This window comes from Trichoderma ghanense (genome assembly GCF_004382785.1).
Source record: "Trichoderma ghanense strain CCMA-1212 chromosome Unknown scaffold_3, whole genome shotgun sequence".
Lineage (NCBI taxonomy): Eukaryota > Fungi > Ascomycota > Sordariomycetes > Hypocreales > Hypocreaceae > Trichoderma > Trichoderma ghanense.
This window is the reverse complement of record NW_027395666.1, coordinates 2,132,134-2,146,005: the sequence shown is the minus strand read 5'-3', so window position 1 is coordinate 2,146,005 and position 13,872 is coordinate 2,132,134. Positions and strand designations below refer to the sequence as shown.

The following is a 13,872-nucleotide window of genomic DNA, read 5'->3' as shown; positions in this document are numbered from 1 at the left end:
GTCTGGCTGGAAGGGACGCCTTTCCCCGCAAAACGCCAATATGCCTTCTCAAAAGCTAAAGCCCAGCTTCCGCAAGGTGCAAAGCTTCAAGACCGATTACGCGCCTTGCACAATCACCCAATATGTCTCTGAAAGGAGTGGCATGCAGGTGGTGGTTGCTGACCGCAAGGGACCAAAGATCAATGGCTACTTCACCCTGGCTACTGAGATCTTTGACGATTCCGGAGCTCCTCATACCCTCGAGCATCTGGTCTTTATGGGCTCCAAATCTTACCAGTGGAAAGGTCTTCTCGATAAGCTGTCGTCCCGCGCATACTCCGGAACGAATGCCTGGACTGCCACCGACCATACTGCTTATACTCTGGAAACGGCGGGCTGGGAGGGCTTTGCCCAGATTCTTCCCGTCTACTTGGAGCATGTGATTCTTCCTACGATTACTGATGAGAGCGTTGTCACCGAGGTCTGGCACATTGATGGAGAGGGCAATGATGCGGGTGTTGTGTACTCGGAAATGCAGGCCACAGAGAACCGCAGCGCCGAACGCATGGATCTAACGGCTCGTCGACTATTCTACCCGGAGAACGTCGGCTTCCGGTACGAAACGGGTGGCAAGACGGAAGCGTTGCGAGTCCTCACCGCTGAACGCATTCGCCAATTCCATCGGGACATGTACCAGCCGCGCAACTTGTGCGTTGTCATTGTCGGCGAGGCGGATCACGAGAATCTGCTGGAAATCCTGGATACGTTTGAAGAGAGCATCAAGGGCGATATTCCTTCCCTCGACACTCCCTTCCAGAGGCCTTGGGTAGACTCGGCCCAGCCGCCTCTACTCAAGGAGACCATTGTCACGACGGAAGAGTTTCCAGAGGAAGACGAGTCTGTGGGCGAAATCCTCATTGGATTTTTCGGTCCTCACTGCAACGACGTTCTTGCTACATCGGCTCTGAACATTCTTCTGACCTATCTTTGTGGATCGTCCGTTTCCGTGTTGGAAAATACACTTGTTGAACGGGAAGAGCTTGCCAGCTCCGTGACGTACTGGTGGGAGTCCAGACCGAACTCGCTCATCTGGCTACAGCCCACCGGCGTGGCGACTGAAAAGCTAGACTTTGTGGAGAAACGCCTGTTCGAAGTCCTCAAGGATGTCGTGTCCAAGCCCCTGGACATGGATTACATGAGAGAGTGCATCCGAAGAGAGAAGCGGCAGGTTAAGTATCATGCCGAGACATCGGAGTCCTTCTACGCTACCAACATCATAACCGACTACCTCTTCGGCAAGCGTGATGGCTCAACCCTTAGGGAACTTGAAACCTTGGCCGAGTATGACGTTCTTGAGAAGTGGTCGGATGAGGAGTGGCGAGGTTTCTTGCGAAAGTGGATGGCCGACGCCCATCACATCTCCATCTTGGGTAAGCCATCTCTGGAGCTGGCCCTCAAGTTGAAGAAGGACCACGAAGCTCGCATCGCCGAGCGCAAGGAGAAACTCGGACCAGAGGGGCTGCAGAAGCTGGCGCATAAGCTCGAGGAGGCCAAAAAGAAGAACGATGCACCTATCCCACCTGATGTCATCGATCGCTGGCCTGTTCCTGGCACAGAATCGATTCACTTCATTGAATCTGATACTGCTCGCTCTGGCAATGCCAAGGCCGTGGGACTGGGCCCCGGGCGTGCTCAGGGGCTCATCAACGCCGCTCCTGATGGCAAGCGGCCCCTTTTCGTTCAGTTTGAAGATGTCCCTACAAACTTCGTCCACATCACCATGCATGTTGGCACGGCTCAGGTTCCTGTCCACTTGAAGCCCCTCTTGTCAATCTTTAGTGACAATTTCTTCAACACGCACATCGTGCGAGATGGGAAGCAGATCAACTTTGAGCAGGTCGTCATGGAGCTGGAGAGAGACAGCGTCGGCTACGATATTGGAAGTTCTCGCCAGCTTGGTGACAGCGAAGGGTACATGATCCAGTTCCAGGCGGAACCAGACAAGTATGATGCCGCCGTGAACTGGCTTCGTACCATGATGTTTGACACCGTCTTTGACCCCATCCGCATCAAGGCTGCTGTCATGAAGGCTCTGGCGGACATTCCCGAATCGAAGCGCGACGGACGCAGCATGTCCACCGAAGTTGACACCGCCATCCACCTTGAACGGTCTACTCTTTCGGTTGCCCGGCGAGTTCTCGTCAAGGCAGTCTACTTGAAGCGTCTCAAGAAGCTCCTCAAGAAGAACCCCGACCAAGTCGTGCAATGGTTCCAAGATATCCGCAACTCCCTCTTCACCTTTGAGAACGTACGAGTCCTTGTCACGGCCAACTTGGAAAAGCTCCCCAACCCCGTCACTACCTGGGATCCGCTCTCCACGGCACTCAAGTCGCAAAACGGGCCCATGGCGCCTATCCCCAAGCCATCCAGCCTTCTGAACGCCGAAGGAAAGGCCCCCGGCTCCGTCGGTGCCACCATCATCCCCATGACGACTCTGGACAGCTCCTTCTCCGTCAGCACCGCCGCTGGCCTCTATTCGTTTGCCGACCCCATGCTGCCCGCCATCATGGTGGCAGTCCATTACCTCGAGACCGTCGAGGGACCTCTGTGGAACGCTGTCCGGGGCGCCGGCTACGCCTACGGAACCTTCTTCTCGCGCAACATCGAGAACGGCCTCATCAACTACAAGGTGTACCGCTCCCCAGACGCCTCCAAGGCAATCATTGCCTCGCGGGACGCCATCCAGAAAATCGCTAACGCGGACGTGCCCATCGACAAGCACCTCCTCGAAGGCACCATCAGCCAGATCGTGGTCACGTTCGCAGACGAGCAGTCCACCATGCCGAGCGCCGCGCAGCAGAACTTTGTCCAGAGCGTCTTCAGGGAGCTGCCCACGGACTGGAGCAAGGTGCTCCTGAAGCGCGTGCGAGAGGTCACGGAGGACGAGATCCGGCAGGCGCTAAAGGACTATATCATGCCTTGCTTCGAGCCGGGGAAAAGCAACGTGGTGATCACGTGCGCTAAGACTATGCAAGAGGTATGATTCCCTACACTCTCTTATTTCCGTCTGGCTATTCAGGTGCGTGATATGCTTACATTTTTTCTTCTAGAATATGGAGACTGCGTTCAAGGGCATGGGCTACAAGGTTCAGACCCATGAGTTGAGCCATTTCCATGATGACTACGGATTGGATGCCGGCGAAGACGACGAGGATGAAGAGGAAGATGACGAGGACGAGGATGAAGATGAATACGACGACGAAGAGGGAAGCGAAGGGGATGAGGATGATGAAGATGAGGACGAAGAGTAGAGAGACATATATGTCCACGTTCTGTCACCCATACATGTAGGCAGTCATTGTGTAAGCTTATAGTCAGGAGACACGCAAGGGTTATAGGCTTGTATAGAGTAACATAGGCAACTAAACCATGTTACAATATGGGAGGAAACACATTTGCACATTTAAAGATGAATCCAAAGGTTTCCATATCTCATGTCTTGTTCTCTCTAATCTTCTTTTGTTAAGTCTCTCTAACCTTCTTTCGTGATTAAGAAGAATCTGGACTCTACTGTCCTTCTGTATCACCCTTACAACTCGTCCCGGCCACTGGCCTTGACGACACCCTCTTGCTCCTTCTCCTTCTCGCTAGTGACAGCTTGCTCGCCCTTCCAGTCGAGGGCCTTGAGGCGCTCCGACAGATGAGGGTGCGAGAAATGGTAGCTCGCGTACATCCAGTCGGCGTCCATGGAGCTGAGGTTCTGCACGTGCAGCTTGATGAGCGAGGTGGCCAGCTCGGCGCGCATGCCCAGGCTGTTGGCGAAGGCGTCGGCCTGGAACTCGAACGTGCGGGAGACGATGTGCAGGAGGAACTGGATGACGGTGTCCATGGGAGACAGGGCGTCGGAGAAGAGGAGGAACCCGATGATGATGGGGCGCTCGTTGTGGAAGCCGAAAGAGGCGTACAGGGAGCGGTTGTTGATGAAGACGGAGAAGAGGCTGAAGATGTAGAGAAGGTGGGCCTGACGAATGTGTTAGCAAGCGTTGTTCAGCAACGTTACGGAGAAGAAGTGGAAGCGAACGTACCTGAGAGATGCCAAACAGGCTGGTAGTATGACCCAGTTTCCAGTGGCCGAGCTCGTGAGCCAGGATAGCAAGGACCTCTTCCGGCTCGGACTTTTCCAGGAGGGTATCGTAGATGACAATGTGCTTCTTCCACGGAAGGCCATAAAAGAAGGCGTTGGAGTGCGCGCTACGCTTGCTACCGTCGATGACATACAGCTCGTGCAGGGGGAACTTGAAGCGGGCCGCCAATTCGTTGACCTTGGTCTTGAGCTCGCCGTCCTCGAGGGGGGAGAGCTTGTTGAACAGGGGCTGGATGAAGGTGGGGTAGAGGGTAGTCATCAGAAGCTGGATGCCGGCAGTAAAGACCCAGGTGTAGAAGACGAACTGCGAGCCCGTCTTCTGGATGATCTTGAGGAAACCGGCGAGGATCGGGGGCATGAGGACGGCAGTCAGCAGGTTGGTCTTGACCATATCGGAGATGAAGAGGCCGGGCGTCTGCTTGTTGAACCCGAACTTCTCCTCGAGGACAAAGGTGCTGTAGATGCGAGTCGGCAGGCTGAGCCCTTGCTGGACGAGCATGAAGGCGAAGACGAAGACGATGGAGTGCGAGATCTCGCCCGTGAAGCGCGCGGGCGCGTACTTGAGCAGCAGGTCGCCGGTCCAGGACCAGAGCTTGGGCATGACGTCGAGCTGGATGAAGGCGAAGTTGGCAATCTGGCCCCAGAGGCCGCTGAGGACGGAGAACTGGGCCTTGGCGCGGCCGTAGGCTTGCGACTTGTCAAACGTTTCCTGGGAGACTTCCTTGGCGAGGACGGCGGGCGGCTTGGGCGACTGGAGGACACGGTACTGGCGGACGGTGAGGAAGGACTCGAAGAGGAACTGGCCGACGGAGAAGCCCAGGATGAGGCGCTTCCATGGGAAAAGCGGGCGGTCGAGGAACTGCGACAGGCGCTGCGGAAGAGGAGGAGAAATGCATGGTTAGCTGGCCGTCTATGTTCATCTTTGGTGTTGTTGATATCGACGAGGGCGATGGGGAATTGTAGATGGATGCACAGCTGCAAGACGCGCAACTAATGCCAAATGGCATGACCGAAGGCTCACCTGTAGAAAGTCCATGATTGCTGTATTCTGATGTCTTCGGGACATCAAACAGCTGAACTGGACCTTTACTGTGGGTAGAGGCTGAGGATGGATGAAGAATCGGCCTTCTTCACGTAATACCTGACCTAGCAGAAGGGAAGGCCAGGGTGTCAGCTCAAGGTACCCGCGTTGCTGAGCTAATGCATTCCCCAGAGCGGCTCGGAAGGCTCCCCGGTTTTGATGCTGTGGGAAAGGTACCTCAGGTGTAAGTTCATGTCGCCGGAGATTCGCTGCAAAAGTACCTCGAATTGCGAGTCTGACATTTCAAAATCTGTACCTCACTACATCATTGCTAGACTAAGTCAAAGTCATCTACTGCACTCGTCGGGTTAGTATTACCTGTTGGGCCTAACTACAGTGGTTACATCCAGGCTGTCCAGAGCTGGCATCTGAGCTACAAAATGCGGAACCACCCTCTGTGACGTGCTCTGGTACCTTGAAAAAGCCGACCAGGTACTGCTTCGTACCCATCCCTGCTGCTGCTTGTGCCCTCTGCCCACCGAGCAGCAGCCGGTACCTGATTAGTACCTCGTCGCGACTTCTGCATGCCAGGCGTCTTGTTAGGGCAATGTGTCTTGCGTAAGGTAAAGAGAGAGAATCCCTCTTCCAGGTCTCCTTTCTTACCCAGTCGCGGTCCACAAGGTGTATAAGCAAGATTATCACGACTGCGAGTAATGATAGTTGGAGCATGTGACAGACTAACGACCATAACTTCACTCCCATTAGCCATCTTCTTTACATGTCGCATCGAAGGAGCACTTATGCATCGGTAACGGCAAGGGCCCAGCCCCGAGGTTCAAAAGGCAACCAGTGGAGGAGTCGCTGAAGAAAGAATCAATATGATACTAGGTAAGACAGCGTCAAGGAATATAGCTACACTATTAAACAAACATACACTGGATGGAGGGCATCCCGCATCGCGCTGTGGCATAGATGCCAGACAAAGGGCCACGCCGTTGCAAAGCATCAGGCTTGGTTATGGCGCCTTATGCGCTTGACCAGCTCCCAAAAGATCGGAGTGCGTTCGTCTGGGGGCACCTGGGCAAAGTCCGGCCGAGTAAGCCCTGGGGGCAGAACCCTATCTAGACACATGTTAAGCAGTATGGGCAGACATGGTTCATCTTTCAGCAGCTCCAGCAGCCGTGGCAGCATCTGATCCAGTGGCACGTGCTCCAGCCTGAACTCCCTTTGTATCACCTCCGGAGGCGCGCCCGTAGCCAGGCACTGAAGAGCTGATTCCTAATGCCCATTCGTAGCTGGCTGGGGCGGGCGCTCCGGGCCGTACTGCACGGGGGCGCTCTGTTCGCTCGGCTGAGGCTCCTCCTCGGTGTCGTCGTCAAACTCGCTAAGTCCCTCCTCCTCGCCCTCCTCGTCCGAGTATTCGCTGTCCTCGCCTTCGCCCTCACCCCGGCTCTCGACCACTGCTGGCCCCTGGGTCTCCGGATAGCACGCCTCGACCGTGCTGGCGGCGGCAGGAGGAACTTTGCGCCCTTGCTGTTGCATCTGTTGGATGATACTCATGAGCTTCTCGTTCTTCTTCTCCGCGGCTTCGATTTTCCTCTTCCACTCTTGCCGCTCTTCCGCCATGTGGATGATGTTGGCCGTGGTCGCCTCCTTTTGCCTCTTGAGCGCCTCGTTCTCCTTCTCTAACCGCTTGCCCTTCTTCGACATGTCCTCCATTTCTTTTCGGAATGAGAGAAACAGGTCGTTGCTGTTGTTTAGCGTGTCCTCTACCTGTTCGCTCAAATGTCAGGGGCTGGATAACCAACGGATCAGTGTGCGCTGCATCACGTACCTGCTTAAACTTGTCCACGTAAACATTGAGCTGATTCCTTAGCTCGGTTTCCGTCTTGGTGAAGGCGTGAACCTGGGCTTGCAGGTGGCGCGCTTTGGTCGCCTCTGCTTCGGCATTCTTCTTCTCCCTGTCGTGGCGAGACAGGTGATACTGGACCTCCAGTTCCTTCGTCCTCATAAGAGAATGGAAATGAAGTTCGCGCAGCTCGTACTGTTCGATAAAGGACTTAAATCGGACTCGGAACCTAGTATTCTGGTCAGACGCCGTACTCTCGAAAAGAAAAAGTACCAAAACGTGGGGTGGGCAAGCTTACAGTTCGTCCATCTCCATATCGACCACCTGTTTCTTCGGGGTGTCTTTCTCTTCCTGGTACCCTTCCAGTTTGGATAATAAGCTCGCGAACTTTTCGTCCCAAGCCGTATTATTCCGCTTCTGTGTGCTCTGGAGTTCTTTATTCTCATTCTAGGACCATATGTCAGTGGCCACGTCACACTCGAGTCACGATAACCGATCCTGTCGGGCTGACCTTCATCTTGTTGTTGTCCCTCTGTAGCTCTCGACACAACTTTTCCAGCTTCTCCTTGAGTCCTACCGTCTTGCTGAGTTCCGTACGGCTTGCATCTCGCTCTTTCTGCAGGGCGTCTCCGCGTTTCTTGTTTTTCTGATTTTCTCTTTCTAGGCGTCGCATGTCGGCTAGCAGTTCGCTGGAGCGCTTCATGAGGTGCTCAATCTTCTGCATATCGTCCATCTTTGATACTTGCTGCAAGAGATCTCGATTGGCGCGCTTGACCTCTCTTTCTGTGACACACATATGAGCATTCATTCCACCTCAGACATCGTGGACGGCGCAACTGGCTCCAGCGATTCTCCTATCGCGAAATGACTCTGAACGCACCTATTTCCATCTCTTGGTCTTTCTCTCCCGCGGCATCCTGCTCCAGCTGCGAGATGCGTGCCTGGAGCAGGCGCGAAGCCTCAGTAGAATCCATCCCTCGCTTTCCCTTGGCTTTCTTCCCAGCGGGCGATGCGTGAACATGCGAATCGTGGCCATTCGTCAAGGCCGCCTCCACGTGGGTTGCTGGCATGGCTCCAGAGGTGCGTCAAGGCGGAGAGTGTCGGCAGGGCACGAGTCGCATCAAGGGCCAAGTCACATTGACGGAGTAATCACGGATACACGGTGGAGCGCTCGTCCGACGACGGATTCGCCCGTATGTCCTCGATATAGCTTCAATGAATCGATATGGGGTGCTAAGCGGCGTTCAGCCTGCAGACTCCGGCGGGCAACGGACGGCTTCGGCGGGAAGCCAAGCGGGAATGGCCGTCAAAATCGTTCGCCGTCCGTCTGGGCGGCTGGCCGGGGTGCTGGGCAATTCAGTACTGTAGACGATGCTGGTGCTTGCGATGTACCGCCGGGTCGCGAATTGAGGGCCGGGCCGGACGGCGTGAAGCGTCGTTGCGATCCTGACGTGCCTGGACTCGCCGCAGCCCGTCGATGAAAAGTATGCGTAGGTCTGGAGGCGTGACCAGGCGGGTGGTAATTCGTAGAATTCTAATAGTGCGATGATGCGGCGTGCAGGTTGCAATTTGTTAGTGCCTCAGGGATTAGGTCAGCAGCCAATATGGTGGGGTTGTTAGTGCACTAGCAGCCGAGTGGCCGGAAGACCTTGGCGAAGACATCACTGGCCGCCTGACTAAGCACCGGCTGGTGGCGGGTTGCGACCCGTGAAATTTCTCGAGCAACAAGTCAGAGCAGTTGAAGTCGACAATATCACGATCCTCGTCATCAGCATCATCCCGGGTCTGGTTCTTTTGCGGTTCATATCTGCCTCTCTTTTGTGCTTGCTTGAGCCAGTGTTGGATCCTGCGCAGCTCCAATGCATAACTAGAGTCCTTCTTTTTCTTCTTTTCCCTCTCTTATAGATCGATCGTGCTCCCTCACCATGTTGCGCAACGCAGCCAGCACGGCTCGCAAGACCGTCACGGATCTCGCGCTGTATCCGAAGCCCGGGTCCAAGCTGCATGGCTTTACCCTCGTCCGGGCAAAGCACGTCCCGGAGCTGGAGTTGACGGCCCTGCAGCTGCAGCACGACAAGACCGGCGCCGACTACTTGCACATCGCGCGTGACGACACCAACAATGTCTTCTCCATTGGCTTCAAGACGAATCCTCCCGATGATACCGGCGTCCCCCACATCTTGGAGCATACCACTCTGTGCGGCAGCGAGAAGTAAGGATGCCTTCCGACAGTCGGCGAGATGTAGATTGGCTGACATCTTCTTAGGTATCCTATTCGCGACCCGTTCTTCAAGATGCTGCCTCGGACGCTGTCCAATTTCATGAATGCGATGACGGCTTCGGACCATACCTTTTATCCCTTCGCAACCACGAACGAGCAGGACTTCAAGAACCTCATGTCCGTGTACCTCGACGCCACACTTCATCCGCTGTTAAAGCAATCCGACTTTCTACAGGAAGGCTGGCGGATCGGACCCGAGAACCCATCGGCTGAAGATGCAGAGGGCAAAAAGCTCGTCTTCAAGGGAGTCGTGTACAACGAGATGAAGGGACAAATGTCGGACGCCGGATACCTTTACTACATTCGATTCCATGATCACATCTTCCCCGACATCAACAACTCTGGCGGCGATCCTCAGAAAATCACGGACCTTACCTACGAGCAACTCAAGAACTTCCATGCCGAGAACTACCATCCGAGCAACGCTAAGCTTTTCACCTACGGAGATATGCCTCTGGCCGATCACTTGCGAGAAGTTGACGCGAGGCTTCAGGCATTTGAGAAGATTGCCAAGGATAAGGTCATCCACTTGCCCATCGAGCTGAATGGCCCTCAAGAAGTCACCCTCCATGGGCCGTTGGATCCATTGGTTGCTCCGGACCGACAGTACAAGACGTCAGTGTCTTGGATAACGGGCGACACCACGGATGTGGTGGAGTCGTTCTCCGTATCACTGCTCTCCACACTGTTGATGGACGGCTACGGTTCCCCGCTGTACCGTGGCCTGATAGAGGCTGGTATGGGCGCCGATTGGAGCCCCAACGCAGGTTACGACAGCTATGCAAAACGCGGCATCTTCTCCATCGGCCTCACTGGCGTTCAAGAGTCGGATGTTCCCAAGGTCAAGGGCAAGATTCAAGAGATCCTGCGCGAAGTGAGGGACAAAGGCTTCGACCAGGGCAAGATCGATGGCACGCTGCACCAGCTCGAGCTCTCCCTCAAGCACAAAACGGCCAATTTTGGTTATTCCATGCTCAACAGACTAAAGCCCAAGTGGTTCAATGGCACCGATCCCTTTGACTCTCTTGCCTGGAATGATACCATTGCTGCTTTCCAGGCTAAGATGGCTGAGGGCGGTTACTTGGAAGGGCTGATGGACAAATACCTGCTCAATGACAATACCTTGACTTTCACCATGGCACCATCAGCGACTTTTGGCGATGACCTGATTGCCGAGGAACAGGGCCGGTTATCATCCAAGATACAGGACGCCGTGAAGAAGGCTGGAGACGAGGAGACCGCTCGCCTGCAGTTCGAGAAGCAGGAGCAGGACCTGCTGGTGGAGCAAAACAAGACTAATACTGAAGATTTGAGCTGCCTGCCAACCGTCCATGTCAAGGACATTCCGCGATCAATAGAGCCGACGGTAGTGCGAGATGAAGTTGCGGATGGTATCCCGATCCAATGGCGAGAGGCGCCGACCAATGGCCTCACCTACTTCCGCGCCATCAACACGCTGGAAGGTTTGCCCGATGATCTTCGAGAGCTCATTCCTCTGTTTACCGACAGCATCATGCGTCTGGGTACAAGGGACATGACGATGGAACAGCTCGAGGATCTCATCAAGCTCAAGACGGGCGGCGTTTCTGTCGGCTATCATTCCACGGCTTCGCCAACCGACTTTACGCAGTCGAGCGAAGGCATCATCTTCACCGGTATGGCACTCGATAGGAACGTACCCGTCATGTACGACATTCTGCGCAAATTGGTGCAGGAGACCGACTTTGACAGCCCGGAGGCCTCGCTACGGGTTCGACAGCTGCTGCAAGCTTCGGCCGACGGAGTTGTCAACGATATTGCCTCATCCGGACATCGATTTGCAATGGGCCACGCCGAATCAAGCCTTACCCGCAGCGCTTGGCTACGGCAGCAAGTAGCTGGGTTATCACAAGTTAAGCTGGTAACCTCGTTGACAAGCAGGCCTGAATCCGATCAGCTAGAGGATGTCATTGGCAAGCTCAAGAAGATCCAGGAGTTCGCCCTGACGCGCGGCAAGATGCGCACTGCTCTTACGTGCGGCACCGAGCACGTGGAAGAGAACCTGCACTCCCTGAAGGACTTCACTGGTGTGCTGCCTCGAGAAGCATCAGGGATGACGAACAGCAGCCCGTCCCCCCTCCCCAAAGATAGCAAGGCCTTCTTCCCTCTGCCATATCAAGTCTACTACGGAGGCCTCTCTGTCTCCACAACATCCTACACGTCACCCGAAGGTGCGCCGCTGCAGATTCTTGCACAGCTGTTGACGCATAAGCACCTTCACCACGAGATTCGAGAGAAGGGTGGTGCGTATGGTGGCGGAGCTTATTCGAAGGCTCTGGACGGCCTCTTCGGATTCTATTCTTACCGCGACCCTAACCCACAAAACACGCTGAGCATCATGCGCAATGCTGGTCGGTGGGCGGTGGAGAAGCAATGGAGCGATCGCGACCTGGAGGAAGCCAAGATTTCTGTTTTCCAGGGAGTCGACGCTCCGAAGTCGGTTAACCAAGAAGGCATGGCGAGGTTCCTGTCCGGCATCACAGAGGAGATGAAGCAGAGGAAGCGAGAGCAGCTGTTGGACGTGACGAAAGACCAAGTCAGAGACGCGGCACAAAAGTACCTTGTCGAAGCCATCAAGAGAGGAGAGGAGCGCACAACCTTTTTGGGAGAAAAGCAGGGCTGGGTCGATGGAACCTGGACCGTCCATGAGATGAACGTCAACGGCTCTCAGGAGTAAGAGGGCAGACCCAGCATATCAAAGTGTACGAGTACAATGGAGAAACGGGCTTCAAGGCAGGGATACGGCATAGGTATGTTGTGACGATATGGATGTATTTACGACACAAGATGTACATAATGCATAGAAAGATTTCTTCTCTCTCCCGAGGGTTCATTGTTCGGGCCGGGGCTTTTCTTTTCTCTTCTTTCTCTACTGGCACAGACGCGTTCAGATACGATACATCTTCTTGCCGAGTCCGGTTCGACCGACTCACTTCCCCCCATGGCATGGAGATCACAGAGCAACGCAAGAGCAAAATCACGCACGTCATCATTCACGTACACTCAACGGCCTTATGTCTCTGCAAGTCGCTTTTTGGGGGCTGGTGCTGCGGTGCGCAAGCAACAAGCATTGGATCTCTCGAAGAGAGTGGAAACAGAGAGTCGGACGCGGAGTGACGTGACGTGATGGACAGCGAGGTCGTTCTATCAGAGCCAGAGCCCCTGAGCTTTGGGTTCCTGGACTAAAGAGCTGAGCACATGTCAAGAAGTAGCATTTGGCTGAGTCGTTGAATTGAAGGGCAGGACAATGAGGCTGTGTTGAGTAGTTTCATGAGGTATTTGTTGTATTATGATGTAGGCTTGCTTTGTTTTACAACTACGGGCCTCATGGATACATATTCCTCGTGTTTCGTCATCGGAACTTGGAAGCGGAACACAAGAGATTGGGTCTGGGGCTTGTTACACTGGAGAAAGAGGAGGGAAAAGAGGACTTTGAGTGGAGAAGGATGAGTGACCAGGTTTGCCTACGAAAGTGCCAGGGTTATCAAGGGTTACTGTGTGTACATTCGATAAGGCTAAAGAAGCCTTCTTCGACAAACTGCTTGGGTGGCTTGGAAAAGGGGCGAACGAGGCTTTGCCGGTGTAAAACGGCGTGGCTATGATTTGAGTTGCCTGGGTTTCCGAGACAACAATACAACTTGAAGTCCTGGTGTTACGGACAGCATTGGCATTACTTGCATGAGAAGGACCTATCTGGGGCTGAGTTACGTGAGGTAGATTTACTGGTAGATGTATTACACGACACACTCAGGAGAACGAGGCAAGACATGAACCAGCGGTGACAAGCAAAAGCAAAAAAACTGCAAGTTCCCTGATACAAGGAGAAAAGGGCAAGCTTGGGCGAGAACGAGCCAATCAAATCACAGGTGTAGTTACAATATACAGTTTTACCCATTTGGTTTTCTATTCTTCTTCTTTCGGTTCAAGAGCTCTTGTGGCGGCGGCATGCAGGGGGAAAGTGTAAATTCCATGTTGTTTTTGTTTTTGTTTAGTTTCCCCTTTTCGTCTTGTTCGGTTGTCTACTTTGTTGATCTTGTGCGTGGGGATGTTCAGGCGCGAGAGAACAGATTAAGAAGAGATGAAGAGGTACGTAGAGACGGCCACTTTCGGGAGGTAGCCGACGTCATGAAGTAATACCTTACAATGAGGACCTCTTGGGTCTCGGAAACCGAGTCCCGTCTTCAAAGCAATACGGCACACTTTGCTTCGGTAGGGTATCAGGGTAAGGTTGGTAGGTAGATTTTGGTAGCTGCAGAAGTAGAGGCACAAAGAACGGAGAAAAGCTGCCGGAGTTTCGAGTCCAGACGACGACTCGATTGTCGCTTGGTACGCAAGCTCTCGTTTAGCTGTGCTGTCAGTGGTGGATAAGGGCATCGAGGTTACATCAGTGCCGTTTCAAGGGAGCTGCGGGCAAGGGTTGCGCTGTAAAGCCTGACGTGCAACAGGTATCGACAGGGGAAGCCTGGAGGCGATCGTCTGGGCTGCAAGCCGGTGCCTGATGGCTGTGCCCAGTAGGTACATGCAGTGATACACCAACAAGGCTGTGGCACCAACCACTG

The 13,872-nt window shown here is 54.2% G+C and overlaps 3 protein-coding genes across 3 annotated transcripts; 2 read left to right on the top strand and 1 right to left on the bottom strand.

Annotated features, from left to right (window-relative positions):
* Positions 1 to 40: 40 nt before the first annotated feature.
* CCMA1212_004049 (Uncharacterized protein) lies at positions 41 to 3,290 on the top strand (the record flags this gene model as incomplete). The annotated part of the gene is made up of 2 exons (XM_073701370.1): positions 41 to 3,016; positions 3,090 to 3,290. The coding sequence occupies 2 exons, from the start codon at positions 41 to 43 to the stop codon at positions 3,288 to 3,290; spliced, it is 3,177 nt and encodes a 1,058-aa protein (XP_073560036.1).
* Positions 3,291 to 3,568: 278 nt separating this feature from the next.
* On the bottom strand, positions 3,569 to 8,056 carry CCMA1212_004048 (CAAX prenyl protease 1; the record flags this gene model as incomplete). Its single annotated transcript, XM_073701369.1, has 8 exons — positions 7,874 to 8,056; positions 7,505 to 7,776; positions 7,292 to 7,440; positions 6,979 to 7,222; positions 6,474 to 6,917; positions 5,145 to 5,225; positions 4,065 to 4,994; positions 3,569 to 4,000 (listed from the first exon to the last, which is right to left on the bottom strand). The coding sequence occupies exons 1-8, from the start codon at positions 7,965 to 7,967 to the stop codon at positions 3,569 to 3,571; spliced, it is 2,646 nt and encodes an 881-aa protein (XP_073560612.1). The 5' UTR covers positions 7,968 to 8,056.
* Positions 8,057 to 8,898: 842 nt separating this feature from the next.
* CCMA1212_004047 (Mitochondrial presequence protease) lies at positions 8,899 to 11,990 on the top strand (the record flags this gene model as incomplete). The annotated part of the gene is made up of 2 exons (XM_073701368.1): positions 8,899 to 9,205; positions 9,260 to 11,990. The coding sequence occupies exons 1-2, from the start codon at positions 8,919 to 8,921 to the stop codon at positions 11,988 to 11,990; spliced, it is 3,018 nt and encodes a 1,005-aa protein (XP_073560040.1). The 5' UTR covers positions 8,899 to 8,918.
* Between the last annotated feature and the right edge of the window lie 1,882 nt (positions 11,991 to 13,872).